At 48.2% G+C, this 19,973-nt stretch overlaps 1 protein-coding gene across 2 annotated transcripts in view; it reads right to left on the bottom strand.

Moving 5' to 3' along the window:
- The window catches only part of LOC119436344 (lysosomal alpha-mannosidase), a 615,486-nt gene that overhangs the window by 15,459 nt on the left and 580,054 nt on the right, over positions 1-19,973 (bottom strand). For both annotated transcript variants that reach the window (XM_049657027.1, XM_049657033.1), the window contains exons 18-21: positions 18,974-19,183; positions 17,249-17,367; positions 14,301-14,414; positions 8,378-8,465 (exon numbers count right to left, since the gene is read on the bottom strand). In XM_049657027.1, the coding sequence (XP_049512984.1) occupies positions 8,378-8,465; positions 14,301-14,414; positions 17,249-17,367; positions 18,974-19,183 (531 nt within the window). The remainder of the gene's footprint in view (positions 1-8,377; positions 8,466-14,300; positions 14,415-17,248; positions 17,368-18,973; positions 19,184-19,973) is intronic.

The raw sequence follows: 19,973 nt of genomic DNA, 5'->3' as shown, positions 1-19,973 counted from the left end.
ACAGTGTTTCATTAATGCACGTTTCCGCGCTTTGTAAGCTTGTCTTTAACGTGCTAATTTGGCCTCCCCTTGCTCCGGTGTTTCAGCAGCCAACTTTGCCTTTGCTTGAAATTTCGCAGCCTGCCGTCTAGCTATATCTACTGGATGATTGGATTCAGCCTGTCGCTTGCGCTGAAGCACACGCACAGACGGCCCAGCCAGCGCGCTATCGATGGCGAGACTGAGCGACCAAGCGCCGGCGAAGCACGCCGTTAAACCCTCGACTAGTCACGTGGTACGGCAGTGGCGAGGCTCCAAGCGAGCGCAGCTGCGACGCCTCTCCGCAGCGGATCACGTGGCGTAACGTCACACCTGCCACACTTGCGCTCAGGCGGCTCAACGCCATTGCGACGCGATGAATGACCTTGCGAGACATGGCGTAGTAGAGTGTTCGCTCTAAAACTAATACAGCTCTCTACCAGGTTCCCTGCCTTTTTTTACTTCTGGCCCGCATTACATTTCTTATGTTAGAGCTGGGTTCACACGACGAACCGAATTCTGTGAACGATCATGACGGACTCGGTGCCGCCGAAGCATGCCGTAACAAGAAGGCCGCAGGCGATCTGCTGACGGTACAAATCGTTGAAGTGTGATTGGCCACAGTGACGCTTTTGATGACGAATGCGCCGTTCTGACCAATCACGCGACGCCAAGCGAATGGTTCGCTTTCCGACCTTTTATAAGATCGCTCCCTAGCTTAGAAGGGTCTTGATGTTGAGTATAGTAGGAGGTTGGAAATCAGGGGGCCAGATTCACAAAGCTTTTCTTTCGTAAGTGCTCTTTGCCATTGGCCAGCCGCCTTAGATAATAATGTGTCTTGCATCCGAATTGGCTGAAATTCTTTCTTACGAACCATTATAGCGTAAGAAGCTTTTGTGAATTCGGGCCTGGGAAACTAGTGCACGTTTTTATCGATGTCGACATTAACTTGTAATTGAAAAAAAATCATGAATGCTATGCAGGATGTCCTGAGTTTCTCGCTCACCTGAGTTTGCTCGACGGCAGTTAGTGAACAAAGCGCAGAACGCGCGAAAGCAGCAGACAAAATGTCGAGATAAAGCCACTGCTGTCAAGCGAGCGCACCCTGCGCACGCCGCTTCCTCGTTTCAGACGCCGAAGACTGGGAAATGTTACGTGCCAGCGCCGCTTATTGTTATCAACGCAATATCGCAACATCGTGACCGTCCCGCTATCAATCTACATACTCTGCGCAAGCTAAAGCCCCTATATATTGACCTTTTTCGCGGGGCAGTTTGTTTTAGAGAAACGAGATGGCGCTCACGGCGGCGCGCCATACCTCTCCTCAGCGACCACGCACGAATACGAAACCATTACCGTTTTTACCTTGCTTCTTGTGCGATCAGCTGTCGGAAATGCAAATGAGTTTTCGCTAACACACTGTGCTACAATCATGCTAGATTGAATCATGTGGATTGAAGACGTGTGCAGTAGTTGGCTGCAAAAATGGTGACTGGCATATTAAGGAATACAATGAATCTGTGTATCCGAGTTCGCGGACCGCTGCTGCAACTGTCCGAACGTGACTTCGTGATGTACGGCTTTCCTCGAGGATACAGAAATTTGCTCATCCGCCAGCCTTGTATCGCTAACCTTCAAAGAAAGGGCTTCATCTCCAGAACGTCAGAAAAAGTGAGTATACCACTCGTTAAACAATGACAAAGGGAGTAGCGCCGCTTCCTGTCATAGTAAGTTTCGCGCACGTTATCTATACACATCTGTCCCAAATGGCAGGAAAACTTACGGCCACTCTATCGCCGACGTATCAAGAATAAGTGAATGGGCGCACACTGGAATATATGCGCACTCTATACGCACAATAAATGACGGACTACACCTATGGTGCACGAATGGTCGAAGCTGAATATTTCGTGACGGTCCACAAGAGTAAGCGAGTTACTAGCTGTAATATATATTTGCTACAATGTACAAAACAGCTACGTACGTTGCAAGCCTTGTGCGCAGCAAGAAGAAATCTATCGGAACTGAGCACAACCGCGAGCGATTAGGCAAAAAATATTCAGATAGTGGCCACACCGAGGAACTTCACAAAGAGCAAAACACACTAATCCTGACTGAATTCATAATTGGAAAGCTCGGATAGCTTGGAATACACATTTAGCCCCGCTTTTAGAACAAGCACCATATATGCTGCTTGCGCCGTTTGGACATAGCTTAATAAGCTCCGAAAGCGCTTTTGCATGTTCTTTGAAGCTGTGATCAAAGCTTCGTGTCGTCCACCTAGTCACCGTCTACGATATCTCCGAAAACAGAGGTTTTCTAAGACGCGCCGGCGTCACACACTTCCATTGTAAACAAGGAGGCAACGGAGGCAGTTGAGGCAAGCAATGGAAGCGTCACCACGTGATCAAACATGGCAGCGCCCACGGGATCGCCGCGAAAATGGTCAATAAAAAGTAGCGACACTCTCCTCCTCCGCCTTCCCTCCTCCTCGTTTCTCCTCTCTTTCGCGCTCCTTTTACGACCGTTGCGCCGCCGACACCGCTTGAAACACGTGCACTTGTTTATCTTTCACCGCTGATCAGATTAGACGATCGCTGACTGTGTTCGCCGCTATCGTTGTGCTTCTCGCCAGTCGGTAGTGTTAGCACGTAGACGGCTCCAATATCATGGAGCCCATCCTGTAATATACCATGTACAGTGTATATAAAACAGTTTTCTAATCTCCCTGGATAACTCCTCCTCTTGGCACCTGGCACGGCACCACACATGGAACCCTTCGATGGACCCTCGGACCATCACCATTCGCAACAGTAGACACTTCTCGGGCGAAAATGCCGATGGAGCGTGATCGTAAACAAACGCAACCAGCGCCCGGCGGCGCGACGGTCCACGTGATGCCATTAGGCCAATACCGACGCGGCGTCGGCCTCGGACAGGGTGTGCGAGGAGGCGGCCGCATTCTTCAAAGCGTGACGCTACTTTTTATATATAGGGGTTTTAGCGCAAGCCTCTCGCCACGCCTTTCTGGGGCGCATCACGGGCGTCTCTCCTCTTTCGGATATTATCTGTCGATACACCGTCGAATGGGAACGGCGCAGACGTGGCGCATTCTCACGCCAACCCTTTCCTTTCTTTCGAATGCGCCAAAAGATAACATTTGTTCTATAACTTACTAGCACAGGTAGTGCGCTGGGTGGAACAATAAACAAATGAAAGAAGGCGCCGGCGGTTTGACCACGTCACTCTCTTTTTCGGCCGCCCATGAGGTAACGCCCAAGTGATGATAGCCGAAGAGTGAATCTAGACAAGCCAATGAAGATGGAGGCGTGCCGGTAGTTGAATTTTATGTCTTGGTGCCATTAGCTCATTGATTTGAGGGCGTCGTTCTCGCGGAGATCCCGAACGTTGCCAAACTCGGGCCTTCCTGCGTAGCACCTCATGTCTCAGAGGGCAACAAGCTGACCTCAGTGTGCGATATGATGCAACAGGCAAATAGCAACTTTGAGTGGTCGTAAAAAATTCTAGGAGGGCGCAGCATCCGACCAATGTATGTACAGTCAACCACAAAAGTTTGCGGACCACGCGAGCGCGTGCCAGACTGCCTATCCGCGCCACCTAGCGGTACGCCACCTAGCGGCGAAAGGGGCGCTCTCCCAGATATGAGCCCTCTTGGTACTCGCCTGCCTGTTAATTTTTTATTCCCGTGCATGACATTGTTAGTTCGTTGTGTTGACGCAGAGCGCTGTCTGCGATAAGACCGCCACATATCTGGCTTGATAGCAGTATCGGAGCAATCACTGCAACCTTTGTCGACTGGTGTGCCAGTGGGTAGATAAGTTTCACGAAGCGCTGCGACGATTTTTTTTACGCGACGTTTACTGGCGCACTTTGGTTGGCAGCATCTTGGTCCAATGAGTGTTGCTGCTTCTGCGTCTTGAGAGGAAGGGTAGGGAGGTGTTTCACTGTCATCAAAAATAAAGAAAAAGCGGATGCATAGAAAATTTTCTTTCACACATAGGCGCATCTTCGCATCAGTCGCTGAAAACGTAGTAGACTTGCTTCAGGCCACGTGGTGATTGCCTATTTGGAAAGATGCCGCTGCGTGTTCCACTTGACGAAAGAAGGCACATTGTGCGTTTATTTATAGAGGGAATACCTCAGCGCGAAATCTGCCGCCGAACCAACAGGAGCCGGACTGCCGTGAATAGGATTATTCAAGCTTTCCGCGACGATGACAGATTCACAGATATGGAGCGCAGTGGGCGTCCAAGGGCCACGACTGAGGAAGAGGACCGCCTGATTACGGCCGCCATCGTGGCTGATCCTTTTCAAAGTGCAGAAGATATCCGAGAAGCGCTCTCGCTCACGGTATCGTCTGAGACTGTAAGAAGAAGGCTGAGTGAGCTTGGCCTGCAGTCTTTCGTAGCAGCACAGAAGCCCTGCCTCTCAGACAGCCAGCTACAAGAACGACTCATGTTCGCTACAGCAATGAAAGATTGGACAACAGAGAAATGGGGCGATGTCATCTTTAGCGACGAGTCAACTTTTTCCACGCGCTGGGACCAACGGAAGCGGGTTTGGCGTCCACTAAACTGCAGGTGTGTTTACAGTGTATTGGCAGTTAATTCACGAAGCTAATTCTGCATCACAACATGTTTCACGTAAAATGAGCTTTTGGACATTACAAGATTTTTCTGTAGTGGTATTATGTTGAAAACATTAACGATTGTTTCATAGTACTACTTACTCTGAAGCTAATTAAAAGCTGCCAGTGGGTCTTTCAGTACTATCTAATGATGTTTGCACGTTTTCTATTGCAACTCTATAACAGCATTATAAAGTTCATACGCAAGAGGAATCACAACATTTTTAGACGCGCCGCTGGAACCCAATTGTATGCTATTTCTTGCAGATATCTGCCTAATTACACACAGAGTGTTCTATCCAGTGGACGGTGTTCCGTGAGCGTGTGGAGAGCAATCAGCAAAGATGGCCTTGGTCCCCTTGTGCGTCTGGAAGGGCCCTTCACTGCGTCACGGTACTGCGACGTCATCACTAGACACCTCGTTCCGTATGCGCTGGACGGTCCCTTCAGCGACGGCTGCTATTTTTTTCAACACGACCGCAGCCCGATCCATAAAGCACGTATCGTCCAGTCATTGCTAGAAGAACATGCTGTTTGCCAGCTTGAGTGGCCTCCATGTGGCGCCGACTTGAATCCCATAGAAAATGTCTGGGGCATGTTGAAGAAACGGCTGTCCAGACGAGCCAACCGCGGCCGCACGGCCGATACGCTGTGGCAAGCGATCGCACAAGAATGGGAAAGCCTGCGCGGTCGACCGGAGATTAAGGTGGATTCACACGACCGGACGGATAAGGAATTTTCGCAGCGGATGGCGTATCACGTGACGCGCGCGTCATCAAAACGTGCCACCCTCGCCTAGTCCGGGCTCCTCCGCTCGCGGTCCGGATTGAAAATGCTCGCCGGTATTTCCATCCGTCCGTTTGGCGGTCGTCTGACCTCAATTTAGCGTAGTCAGCGTCAAATCTGTCAACATCGGACGCATTGGCGTGGCTACGATGGCGCGTTATCGGCTTGGAGCCACGTGTGATTTCGTTGTGCAGCAGTGACCGCGCGTATTTTGTTGTGATGCAGCGGGAACGGCGAGTCGTGGTTGCACGCGCATTTCTATTTACTCAGACCGCGCAGCCTGCGTGACTTAAACGTGAGTGAGGTGCACAATAAAACGCTAAGTGACGAGGCAACCGTCACTCTTTTGGTTCTTGTTGAGGGATTCATAGCACTATGGCTTATAGGGCACGCCGAGTATGCAAACGCGCAGCTGCTAATAAACGTTGGAGTCGAGAGTAAGCACGCGGATTCCGCAAACGGCGGTCCGGCTGTGCGAATGCGACCTAACTCGGCTGCGCCGGATTCAAGTGCTGACGTCACTGTTTGTCCGCGGAGCAGGCGGGATTTTACCCTCGCGTGTGTATCCACCTTTACTGAATCTTTGTACGAGTCGATGCCCACACGCATCAATAAAGGTGAATTCACACGACCGGACGGAGGAGGAATTTTCGCAGCGGATGGCGTATCACGTGACGCGCGCGTCATCAAAACGTGCCGCCCTCGCCTAGTCCGGGCTCCTCCGCTCGCGGTCCGGATTGAAAATGCTCGCCGGTATTTCCATCCGGCCGGTTGGCGGTCGTCTGACCTCAATTTAGCGTAGTCAGCGTCAAATCTGTCAACATCGGACGCATTGGCGTGGCTACGATGGCGCGTTATCGGCTTGGAGCCACGTGTGATTTCGTTGTGCAGCAGTGACCGCGCGTATTTTGTTGTGATGCAGCGGGAACGGCGAGTCGTGGTTGCACGCGCATTTCTATTTACTCAGACCGCGCAGCCTGCGTGACTTAAACGTGAGTGAGGTGCACAATAAACGCTAAGTGACGAGGCAACCGTCACTCTTTTGGTTCTTGTTGAGGGATTCATAGCACTATGGCTTATAGGGCACGCCGAGTATGCAAACGCGCAGCTGCTAATAAACGTTGGAGTCGAGAGTAAGCACGCGGATTCCGCAAACGGCGGTCCGGCTGTGCGAATGCGACCTAACTCGGCTGCGCCGGATTCAAGTGCTGACGTCACTGTTTGTCCGCGGAGCAGGCGGGATTTTGCCCTCGCGTGTGTATCCACCTTAAGGTGCTAGAAAACGGCGGACATTTCACTTCCTACTAGATCATTGAAAGACCTATGTTTCATGACACTTCTGTAAATGTCTTGTGAATAAATTCATCCCCTTCAGACACGAATTATGATGCACTGTCTGCAAATGCGTCAAATGCGCATGGCATCATTTCAAGACGCTCACTATTACATTCCAAGAAAGAAGACGAAGCAATGTGCTGTTTTGTGCGAGTTTCAGTAAAAAAAAATTAATTAGCGTATAACTCATTATCTAATTATTCTGAAATCCGTCAGCTTCAATGCTTGCATAAAAAGAATCAACTATTAGGCCCGAAACGCATGCACACTTGCTTTTTCGGTTGTATTCGTGTCGACCGGAGAAAAAAAAAATACTCTTGACGTTGGTCTTGGAACGCGGCACGTCGAACGATTGTCTAACATGGTAGTGTCTCCAGCAAAGTGATCATCTGCAGCAATACGCAGGACAATGAAGTTAACTGACCGCTAGTTGTCCCATCAGGAAGCGAACACGAATGTGCACACTGAGTTTTAGGTCATTTGAAGAAACACGTGGCGTGGGACGCGCCTCCGAAGTTCGAGTCCCCAAACGAGGACGCCGTGTCGCAAAGGGTTATAAAAAGAGTCATCGCACCCGATTATTTATTATTTTTCTAAATGTAACCACTATAGCAGCGCGGTGGTTCGGGCTTTGCGCAGCAAAACCTGGGCGCAGGCGATCAAATCCCGGCCGCTACTGTCACTTATCGATGGGGGAGGACCGGAAAAATTCTGCCTACTGACTAAGCATCTGTGTCCCATGGCTGCCTCACCGCTCACTCACGCACTCACGAAAAAAAAAAAAAAAACAGCGTGGCTACGCGAAAATAGAAGTGATAACAGCCGAAGAATACGCTGTCTGATTACTTGTACTGATATTCTGCTCTCAAAATATAAGCAAGTAGCCCTGGCTAACAAAGAGCGCGTCACGTTGAAAGAGATAGGTAGAAAATATTTGCGCACAGTGCGAAAATAGACAGGCCATAGATTTAAGGAGGGATGCGTCTTCAACGTAGCGCTGCTGTCGATCGCTGGTGACGTAGCGGAAGTGTCGCGAAGAGGCTCTTGGCCACGCGCTCGCGTGGTTCGCAAACTTATGTGGTTGACTGTACTTACTTAGTCCGAAGTATCAGGAAAGCACGGTTCTTTTGGGATGCGAAAAAAAAAAAAGCAGGCGTTTTCGCTATTTTCGACACTTACGCAGAAAAATGGTGGTGTTGTGAAATGAGATGCACCCACCAAGCTGCCCAGCGGTACTTTTGAATCACAACGGGCGGGTACTGTGTAGCTTCCGCGTTCTGTTGCAACATTTGTCGACAAATTCACCCGATCTGAGGCCTAATTTTGCAAAAGGATTCTGTTCCCCCAATTTCGCTCATTCCTTATCAACCTTAGCGCCTACATACGTAAAGCGGCCGATGCCAGCGATAGCGACGGCGGCGCATGGTGGGAGCCAATTACGATGGGCCCGAAAAATAGAACGCGAAAAGAATGTTTACGAAATGCTGGTCCTGGTAGCGCTTTGTGCTGTAGCGAGTGACATCGATGTGCAGTCACCATTTTTCGGCGATCGCCATTGCTGACCGTCACGTATCGCGCAGCCGTACGCACCTTGAGGTAGATCCACGAGACCACGGGGTAGTAGTTGTACGTAGTGGGCTCCACGATGGTCTTGGTCCACGGTCGATGAACGTTCCTCCTGCGAAACATCCTCCCATCAGCGTGTCTCGTGCGCCAGGACCATCGCCGCAGCCGGTATACATGTGGGTACTTATGTACAAGGCAGCAAGACTACCCGTCCTCCATATGCTTTATAATGCTTATCCGTAGCCGTCATCTCAGCAAACAGTGAGTATGGGCACAAGATGGCGGGGAGTGCAGATCTGAACGAACGAAAGATGTAGAACCATAATAATGCGCAGTAAACTTGAGAAGCTGGAAAACAGGACGGCCCAGAGCTATAAAGCACTGCAAACCGTTTTTCTTTGCTCCTTGGTCATTTGTGCAATTGTGCCAAGCATGCGGTAACCCGAGGCAGAATTCGCAAAGCTTCTCGGACTGAGTAGTCACAAAGCAGTTGGCACGCTATGGCAGTTCGTATATATGAGGCGGCGGCCAATCTTGACAGTAAACATGGCATCAACAAATCCTTCCGGTCAATGACAAACAGTCCTTACGAACAAGAAACTTTGTGAATTTGGTCCCGAACGGCTTGAGCGAGGCAGATGAAAATAATAATTACAGCCTCACTCTAAATGTCTGCCAGCCTGCACCTCTGGTTCGTTCCTACCGTAAACTGCCGTTCAAGGAGACGCGTGCCGGACAGGAATGCACGCCGATGTTATCCTGAAACGTTAAAGCGGTGGCTGACGTTCGTGGCTCAGCGGTTCGCCTGTTCGCTCGCACACTAAATTCATCGCTGCTCCTCTTCGACTGCCGAACTTTTCGCTCGCCAATTTGCGCTCGAACATTTTTGGAGCTGCTCGTAATGTTGTCGAGAGATGAGGAAATGCGATTAACAAGTCACGGAATGTTTGTCCCACGCTGGAAAATAGAGAACGAGTTGAGTTCCAAAAGATGTCTTCGTTTTTCTAGCAGCGGTGTTAACTAAGCAAGCCGTGACAGTACTTGTATTTCATAACCTGGTGATCAATGACGGCAATCGTCTGATCATCGTCATTTCCTCATGGATATATATATATATATATATATATATATATATATATATATATATATCTGTTCGTGTCATCCGCTACTGTTGCTACCTCGATTTCACGTCCTTTAGATCCCGACATTGCGATAGATCAACCTGCTTTTCTCTAAATCTCTACTGGCTGATGAACCTGCAGGTATATGCACAGAACTTAACAAAACTGCTTAGTTGTCTGCCAATGCATCTGGTGTATTTGTTTCTGTTACTTTTTTTTTTGTCTGCGTTGAGTCCGTCAATTCTTGTTCTCATCAGCACAATGCCACAAGAGAAAACGAGGTCCATGTTTCGGGCCTGTTAACTACATCCAATTTCTGACGTTTGTTTACCGGCACAGGTTTAAAATTGGCGCTAGCAATAAAAAAAAAATTGCGAAACCAAACTTGCATCCCGTTAGGCCCGGTGTGTAGCACGATATGCCACAACGTATCTGGCACTGTCTCCGAAGTGTACACAAACGTATGCACAACAAACCCGAAACGTGAAAAGTGGCTACTAGAAGTGGAAAACCGTTCGAAGGCACGTTGTATGAGCCGAAGGGTACGGCCACGCTAGCGGCAAAAAACGCACGCGTCATGCCGCGGGCGCCGCGAGGCCACAGTGGCAAGCGCGTCTCGCCGCGCGGCAGCGCGATAAGATCTCGCGCGCTCTCGGAACGCTGAATCACCGTGAGCAGAAAGGGTACGATCGGACACCGTCCACAAATCCCTCCATGGAACCGCGAGAGACGACGATCGTCGATTGGAAAGCCGGCGCGGAGCGGCGGCGGTCCGGTTGCCATGGCTCTGTGACGTCACCCTCGTCGCTCTTGATTGGTTCTTCATCTCGCGGCACGCGGCATTTGCCGCGGAAATGGGTGTCGAACCATGGAGGAAAGGTCTCGAACCCATTTCGCGCGGCACGCCGCAAAACGCCCGATTCCTGCCGCTTTTGCCGCGCGTTCGCGCGCGTGTTTTTGCCGCGTGTTTTTGCCGCTAGCGTGGCCGTATACGCTAATGCTTTCGTGCGGGGCTCTGATAACCTTTGTTACTATTTTTTCTTTTCCTCTCCATACTTTTATGTTTCTGGTGGAGCTAGGAAAATCATTATGATATTATTCCCTTAAGCCTACTCCTATAGTTAGAACTTAAATGAAAAAGAAATGTTCCGTGCTCGCGTTAGAAAAAAGAGAGGTAAAAACAAAATGAGCCGGGGATCTGGAAAACGGGAAATAAGCCTTCGTGCTTGTAAAAAGAAAAATAGAAATAGCCACTATGGGATTAAGGTCGCGAGGACTCTCAGCGAAAAGCTCCGTTCTCGAACAAATCACAACCGCCGATGTTGAGCTCTATACGCCAGAAGAAGGAAAAAAAAAGCATATTCCTGATATTTATCGTACCCACCTTTTCACCCGATTAGGATGCTTTAAAAAAACGCGAAAAACAACAACAACAACAACAACAACAACAACAACAACAACAACAACAACAACAACAACAACAACAACAACAACAACAACAACAACAAAATTTAATCATTTTTACATTGTACTACACTGCCTATAAATTATTACTACTTTCGAAATCTCCTCCTCAAACCTTTTCGTAGTCTGCCCTCTGCGCTACAAAAAAAAAAAAAAAAAAAAAAGACAAGAAAAACAATTTCTTTAGCGTCCCTCGATCTTTCGATGCTGCAGCCCCGTCGGTACATGCATAGGCAGTAAAATAAGAAACGTTTCAGGAGCGCTACTTCGGTGCTTTTTTGACCGCTGGCCGCTGTCGAATTTATCGAGGAACCACTTCGGCTTGTATGGCCATCGTGCCGAGCTGCTTCAACCACGCACGCAAGCTATGATGACCATGCTCGCGCTCTGTTCCTGCCTTCTTTTTTTGGTTGTGGTTTTGGTGTTTATTTCTGGAAATATGCCTCTATATACACCATGGAGGTCAAAAGGTCGCTGATCACCTGCTACGTTTTTACAAAATGTGGTAAGATATAAACTATCTGTAAAAAACTGCAACCGACTTTTAAGATATACGCACCATTAATACGAGCGCTGGTGGTGCGTTTACTATCAAACGCTGGAAACAATAAAAGTAAATATAAAGACTATCACGGTGCACCCGCGAGCAAAGGGAAAAAAAAAGAAAAAAGGTAGGTATGAAATGTGCGAGGATGTTTCTGAGGAATTTCGTTGAGCTGCGAATTACCTATAACAACCACACGCAAGAAGGTAGTGAAGAAAACTACCAGCCAATGCCGTGCGAAATAGACGCTGCACACGTTATGGCCAACAAAGGTATCTTTTCTCTCAGCGCCGTATATTCAACTAGTTCTCGTTTACGCCGAAATAACGCTTGTTTTAGTCTCTATGCAGTTGCGTTCCCTATAAGGGCCCTTTGACTTAAGGTGTGTGAAGCCTCTGGACGCAGTGACCACTGGTGAACGCAAAGCTGACGTTGCCGAAACATATACATCGCCCCATATCATCACACCTTAGGAAGATTGGTGCAACTGCCAGGAAAAAGGTTAAATTTTGGTATCTAATAATCGAACTTCTCTCACTATGGTGGTTGGTCATGAAAGTTATAACTTAGCTATCAAACGTTAAAAATGATAAAAAAAGTGGCCACAAGATCTCTGAGATAGCAAAAGCGGGCACGATTTGGGTACTGTTGTCGCTACTAGAGCACTGCACGGGCTCGGGCCGGGCTCGGGCACGGCATGAGCTTTTTGACCCGGGCCCATGCCCGGCTCGGGTATTTCGACGCGGGCCCGGGTCGGGCTCGGACTTTCTGGTGGTGTGCATGTAACGTGCAGCGAGTTATCCTCGCGCGTCTGAAAAACTGTTGCCCCGGCGCAGCTGGAAGCTAGCAGTGCTACTCCTGTGTACTATCCTTTTCTTCTTCCGTCGTATTTTGCGCTGTTTTAACAGAATGTAAAAGTCCAGAAAGACCGAAGTCGCCTCAAACCAAGGATGGCATTGTATTACTTAGCTAAATCAATGCAATTAATGCTTTCAGCGCGGTGTAAGCGCATTCACGACTTGCCGATTCTTCAAAGGCGAATTGGTAAAACGATGATTGGTAAGATAATTCGTGACGCGGCTGAAATATGGCACTGCGTCCATCCATGATTGCACGCATGTTCTCAACCGGCCGCCTAACAGCAGCGCATTACGCTGCACCGTGGAGGAACGAGAAGCTTTCTTTCTCCATTTACTCCATCCATGCGCTGCGCTCACCACCGGTCGTGGCTGCGCTTCGGCTAGAGTGTACTAGATAGAATACCGCTGAGTGGGACGAGCGGCTGGGGCGGCGCATGCTTTGCAGTGAGGCGCCCGACGCGGAAAAATACTGTGGTGAAGTGGCGATAAAAGTGGATTGGGCCGCATCAAAGTCGCACTGTTGGAAACTGCTGGCGATACTGCTCGGCAGGGTCATTTGTACTACTTCGCGCGCTGGTATTTGCGTTCATACCGCTCAAATGGTGTTCATAATTGCATATGACATGCATTTATGCCTTAAGAATTCATTCCTTTCATTCTCTTTTTTATTTTATTTTTTAATGGCACTCGGTGGTCTTTTTCGGGCTCGCGCCGGGCTCGGGCCTAAAGTAAAGGGGTGGTGGGCCGGGTCGGGCGGGTAACTTAGATTATTTCCGGGTCCGGGCCGGGCCCGGGCCGGGCCCTGTTCTCGCCATAAAACTTTTGGTCGGGCTCGGGCGGGCAGCCCGACGTAAAATCGGGCCCGGGTCGGGCCCGGGCTGGAAATATCGGCTCGTGCAGTGCTCTAGTCGCTACTACTGTACGACTATTGTGTCACCACATACGTATCGAAATTCGCTGTAAAGCACAATGCAAGATCTTGCATTATACAGGCTATATTGTGCAAAGAACGTTAAAACAAGCGGCACATCGTGGCCTCACCTTGTTATGGTCATGCGACCTAATGTGTGAATATTATGAAAAATATTTTAAAGGGCGGTAGTTCTTTACCGCGCAGCAAATCAGCGCCTAGCATATACGTATAAATAAACTTCGCAGTAGTGGTATACGCTTGTTTTTTAGCATCACAACTACGTATATACGTCGCAAATAATGTACTTTTCGACAGTTTTGCGACAGTTATATGCTTGAGTTGCAGAATCCGATAAGACGGCGCAAGGATCTATGCTACTTTATTCCTTCTCAGTATAATGTCAATCATATTTGTTCAAAGCATGGTTTTATGCACGGGAATCCAGGCAAGAACATCCGGGTACACTTTCACCACAACAGTATCTTTTGCTTCTATTTCCTCCATTTTTACTGCCGGATTTAAATATCATTTCAAAACGGAATTGCGTATTTTTCTTCTAAACTGCACGTACGGGTCTCCCGCTAAATTCGTCCCTCAAAAAGAGGCGTCATTGCATACTTGCGCGAGCTCGACACATCAGACAAATTACACTGTTATCCTGTTTGAAACTATAAGTTGTGTGTGTCGTTGCGTAGCTCAAGCACACATTCAATTCGCTTTGATCGTAGCGCCCTGGTTACAACACAACATATGAGACGAAAACGCCCACGTGCAAAAATCAACTGCGAGAAGATAGCGTACAAAGCGGCCTTCCGGGCTCAATTTGCACCATATTGCGCACGACGCTTTGAACATGCGTAGGACAAAGGACACCGGTACATAAGACTAACAGCGATTTTGACATACCACTACGCAAAAAAAAAGGAAGGCATATGGAAAATTCTTTACTAACGGTAAATACCAGCCGCGCATTCGCTGGACAGCAACGCTTTCAGACAAGGTATAAAATACTCAAAATACGAATAGAGGAAATTTTCACACTCACGTTCTCTTTATTGTCTGACGTCCGTTGGAATCAGTATAAAAAGTGCCATTGTTCCAAATCGAGGTTTGGTAACGTGAGATGATCTCCTTGCCTCGGCTGGGCTCGCGGCCCTCGCTAAGAGGGTGAAAGAAAGATTAAATGTAAGTGAATTAAACAAGAAAATCGGTAGGAATTCTCATTCATAGAAAATTCCCATTAATTTCCCGTGTTTATCATTTTCGCGCGCTAACAAGACAGGTTCGGTATAACGTAGCGATGCTATTCCAATACTATTTTTTCTCAGCGCGTCGCCAGTGCTCCGATCACCCCTCCACGCCTTTTGGATCACACCGTCATCACCGCTTTCGTCTTACCGTGAACGGTGGATGATAAAAAAGCATCAGATTATAGAGAAAGCTATCCTTACATTATACCGGCTGTCTCTTTCTCTCTGTATCTTTTTTTTTAAATTTTATTCAGCAGCTACAAAAAGGAGAATGATTACAAGGTGATTGGCTGTCCGCGAACAAGAGAAGCCTCAGGTCGGAGCCAACGTTCCAACAATGAGCTTGTCTGGAATTAATGCACCGACATACTGAATACACTAAGCAAGCATGACCCAATGGAAACGTTTTAAATTCAGGAATCAAGAACTCGGTCAGTGGCAGCTGAATTGCGGCCGCCGCGGAAACACGACTATTGCAAATAGTGTCTGCGGGAAGCATTGGTTGCCGTGATAAAGATTGCAAGATTATATTCTGTGGGCCTGCGCTACGGCGTCCCACAAGATCACATATATGGCGTTAAAATGACACTTGTTCATACGAAGAGAAGAAAGCGCTTTGCTTGTTTGTGTTACGTGCCACCACAAACTATTTTGCACTGCTCCCACAGAGCAGTGCAATACAAGCAAACACGTGCACAGGACAGAGAGAGGAAAGGCTATAGTGACAGCTGAATGGTACTCTCGTGTATTGGCCTGTCAGATATGCAACGGTAATATGCGGCGTATGCGGTGTATGCAGCAATATGCGCAGTAACATTTCTTGGAGCTGTCCCGGTATTCAGGTTGTACAGCACATAAACAAGCTTTTGAACTCGTTCACTTGAGAGCCTGATGTGAAGCTTTGTATGTGTATCTTCAAATCAAGTGCGTTCGTAGTTGACGTGCCGGTAGTGGTTGATTTGTATGAATTTGTCCAGGTTGATGTACCCGCATGCTCCACTGAGTCCCATGCTCCAGTACTGGGGCGCTATAAGGTAAAATGATTCCAAACTGTTTTGATTCCTAACTCCTGACGTCAAGCTTACGTAACCACCGACGCAAGCATCGGGCGGTCACCCGCCGCGTTGCCTGAACAACCCAATCAAACACTCTCCTCGTTAATAGGAGGTCACCTTTGTTCGCTTTCAACAGCAATAACATAACCAATACACTCAGCGGTTTTTCTGATCTAATTGGCTGACAAGAGACGAGGAACATGCTCTAGTGGAGAGGGTTGCGATGGGGCCGAGCCAGCACAGTGAAAATAGATAACCGCATGAAGAGGGTGGTGCCGGCTTCTCCGATTGGTCCGCTTCGCCTTACTTAGCTTGCGGTGGCTGGTCGAAAATCGCGGCGGCGTGCAACGGAAGGATAAGGATGCCGCTAAAACGGATCCTCAGCAAGGAAGAGTTGGCATAGCGATGTCGTATGCATGCCGAAAGGGCTCGATAACGTTTTACTGCCACGCGAAAAGGTTTATCATGCGCAAATAAATACATGCTCACCGGCAGGTGCGAGTAGCGAGGGCCTGAGCGATCGGCGGGCAGCCATCTTCTATTCCCTTCGGAACGGGGCAGTCTGTGGCTATTCAGAAAAATTTTCAGTTTTGTTCGGCATATTAATGCATTTTTTTCGCGTACACGCCACTTTGACGTGGTGAGTTTTCGCGGTTTTGTGAGGTCGTGTGACAGGCAGGCGAAGTGGGCGTAGCCAGAAAACATTGGACAAATAGCAGAGGGATAATGGTGAAAAGGCGTCGAATCAGGAATGATTATTTTTCTTTTGTGCGGTTTAATCATGCATAATCAGTGTGTACACGTTATATCAGATGGGGAGCTATCGCGGTTTTCGTGACGTCACGTGACAGACAGGCGAAGTTGGGAGTGGCCCGAAAATGTTTTGACCAATCGTGGTGGGCTGATTGCAGAAATTCCATGGAATCAAAACAGTTTGGAATCATTTTACGTTATAGCACCCCTGGGCTATTATTGCCTGTGGATATATGGTCCACAGCTGGAATACAGGACATTAAGTGAATGCATAAATATGTATGTTTAAAACAACGCTGGGCGTTTCCCCACCGATAGTTTCCAGCACCCGTGATCGCACATTGTTGCATTATAGTAAGCTGACACTAACGGGCGTTTCGGAGTTCGTTCTTGAATAGCAAACATTTTTGCCGTCTCCTTTCGCTTACAAGTGCCATTGGCTTCCATTTCTAAGAGGGAGCCGTTGCTTAGAGGACGAAATATTTGCACTACCTGTTTTAAGAACTTCGAAGGTGTGTCAGAAAATTTTAAATGCTTTCTTTTCGCCCTCCCCCCCCCCCCCCTCCCATATAATGAAAAAAAAGAGAGAAAAAAAAAGAAACCAATACCAACCCTCAATTATTTTTAGTTTTATTCCAACACAAGTCTGCGCATTCGATTCCGTTCCAAGTGGAATCAGAACTAAATGGAACACGGTTCTTTGATATGATTGCGGTGATGCAGGATCTGATGGAAATTAAGAAAGGTAGAATACACATGCCCAACCACAGGACCGATATGCTCAGGCATTAGCGCAAACGCTTTCGATTCCTTGAAACTGTTAGACAATCAGTGCAAGCATATCACGGAACCGTGTTCCGCTTCCAGACTGGGGGAACATGACGCACTCTACGAAGGTTCTCCAGGAGACGCGAGCTGCATACTGCTGCACCAACCTGAACGGGATGGGTCCGACGACCCAGTCAAACTCGATGATGTCTTCGTCCTTGTACAGCCGGATCACTTGGGAGACCCAGTCGCTGAACGTCTGGTGAATCTCTTGCACCAAGGGGCCCTGTACGCCGGCGAGAAGACCGGAAGGACAACGAAAGCAGTTGTGTCATGCGCAGAGCGAGCCGTTGGCGCTTCGTGGCTATTTAGTATTTCTCATTAAAAAAAAAAAAAACACGGTCCGTCGGCCGCACACACTAGTAATTAGGCACGAATGCCTGGACCGATGCCAGGACACGGATCATAGCGTAACTTCAACCTGATTTTGTACACTGAAGAAATCTAAGGTAAGAGCGGGGCAAGCTGCTTCAAGCCACTTCATTTCATTTTCAAGACAGAAATTTGCTATAAATATAAAATAAAAATATAAAATATAATTTCAAAATACCACTTTACCCGCCCCGCGTAAACAGTACATCTATTTGCTAGAGATAGATAAAATAAGAGAGAGAGAGAGAGAGAGAGAAAGAGCACAACAATGAGAAACGTGACCCGCCATAAATAAAAGTTCCCCAAATATTTGGGCCCAAGTTCATATTAATAAATAAGATTTCACGGCAAAGGAAGCTGCCCTTTCAAGGCCAGTAACTGGTCGTGGCGCAAGTATTTTTCCAAGTGGTTGTGCAATAGGTGGTTGTGCAGCGCCCTAAGTTTCTAGCATAGCTATGAAACGGCTTACACCGTACTTTTCCGGCTCGTTACCTCGTATACCTCTCGAAAGATATCACTTTCTTGCGCGACATTCTAGCAAGACTCACGACTAAGACTATCCTAAAGCTTCGTTGACTATGCCTATAAGCATTGTATGCTTAACACGAACGACAGAGTTGCAGCCTGGTGGAGAAAAAGAAAAAAAAGTTTGCGTGGAGGTAGTGAAAGAAGACTGCCACAGACAAATAGTGCCTTGCATTTCATTCTCGCTTACGGTGCACCATAAGCTCAATTCGGTTTACAGCACCTGATGAGCTAATTTTGCAACACTTGTCAACGCGCACCCAGTCAGAACTACTCTACACATTGAACTTTTGCCACTCGGATAGGAGATAGACATAAGTTTCTTGCTGCAGGAGGACATAACCTACGAAAAGCTGCCGGCGATTGCCCCACTCGAGCGCCACTTACGAAGTGCATTAGAGTCTGAAGCCTACCCGCCGCCGTAGCTCCGTGGCTACGGCGTTGCGCTGCTAAGCGCGAGGCCGTGGGTGCGATCGCGGCCGCAGTTCGATGGCGACGGAATGCAAAAATGGGTCGTGTAACACCATTGGGTGTACATTAAAGAACCCCAGATGGTCGAATTAATCCCCCCCCCCCCCCTCCCCACGTCGTGGCTTATAATGTGACCGTGGTGCTAGCACGTAAAACTTCGGAAACTAAGAGACTCACGCTTGTCAGAACACATACAGGGAAGACACACGGCGAGAACGGACATCACCTTATCGTGTGTGATTTGTCTTTCCCACTGTCGTCTCCATCCTGCCTTGCAAGCTATAGTCCACCAATCGGTAACCACTAAATTTCAGACGCATGAACAGAATGGCACTGATAAGTACCCTTAACATCAATCAAAAGGCGGCGCCGTCGTCACGCAATTGCATGATCATCGACTTTCGGTTTCGAAAAGCATGGGAACGATTCGCCGATGCATGGCGTGCAAGCTGCGCCGCGCGTACCTTGACGAGGCTGTAGTTGACTCGGCGACCCAGATCAATGGGCTGATCGTCCGCCGGATTGAAGGAGTAGGCGCCCGAGGGCTTCTCTACAACGCCTTCGTAAGCTAGGTACGCGAACAGCGACTGGCGGAAGGGAACCTCCAGGCCCGTGTTGAGGAGCATCACGCGACTCAGCAGGCCCGTCACGGGGTCCAAGAACAGCCGGTACTTCTGCAAGGTCGAGTGGTTTGTTCACTGGTAATTGCCAATGTCGAAAATAATTTGACTAGCCTTTCTTCCGGCCACAAATTGTTGCTCAATAGAAGAAAGCTGACACTAAGTAAAGTGAACCCATTGCAGCTTTGGAGCGATTTTCTGAACAAATGTGTACAGTTACTTCACTGCGAACAAAAAAGAGCACAAATAAGAAACGAGCATTACCGCATACAAATTGACATCAAGGACAGTCACATATGTGCACTGCTTCATTGATTTCACCTGTATCTTGCCGCGCAAGGAAGTGCACGGCACCCCTTCCTACGAGTCCGCGCGTCGTTTGAGCACTTGAACAGCTTTGCATGCATGCTGTTGCTGCCCAAACAGCATCATCTTGGCGCTCAAGATAATATTGTCTATATTTATTATAATTCGACCAGCACGAGTTCAGAAAGTGTGCAGCGCCTATAAACGGGTGAGTAGACACGATGAAACGAGACGATTTCAAAAGATATAGCCTATCTGAGTTCACTTTATCCTTGTGTCCTGTATTACTGACAAGATTGCATTTTCACGCCAGGTATGACAAAATTTACTATAGTGAACTACACAGAAGCAACACGTGTTAGGTAAGCGTTAGCTCCGAGTTTATATGCTTAGTATCACTTAGATGGTATATTAAAACTCCATAAAAATCTATCTATAGTATGGCAGGATTAAAGATGGTTGGGGCATATCCTTTCTCGGAAAATTATGGCCGCGGTTTATCTTACGGTGAATGCACTACATTGAATCAGGCATCGTT

Source organism: Dermacentor silvarum, chromosome 1 (genome assembly GCF_013339745.2).
Source record: "Dermacentor silvarum isolate Dsil-2018 chromosome 1, BIME_Dsil_1.4, whole genome shotgun sequence".
Lineage (NCBI taxonomy): Eukaryota > Metazoa > Arthropoda > Arachnida > Ixodida > Ixodidae > Dermacentor > Dermacentor silvarum.
The sequence above is the reverse complement of the archived record's forward strand: the minus strand, read 5'-3'. Positions and strand labels throughout refer to the sequence as shown.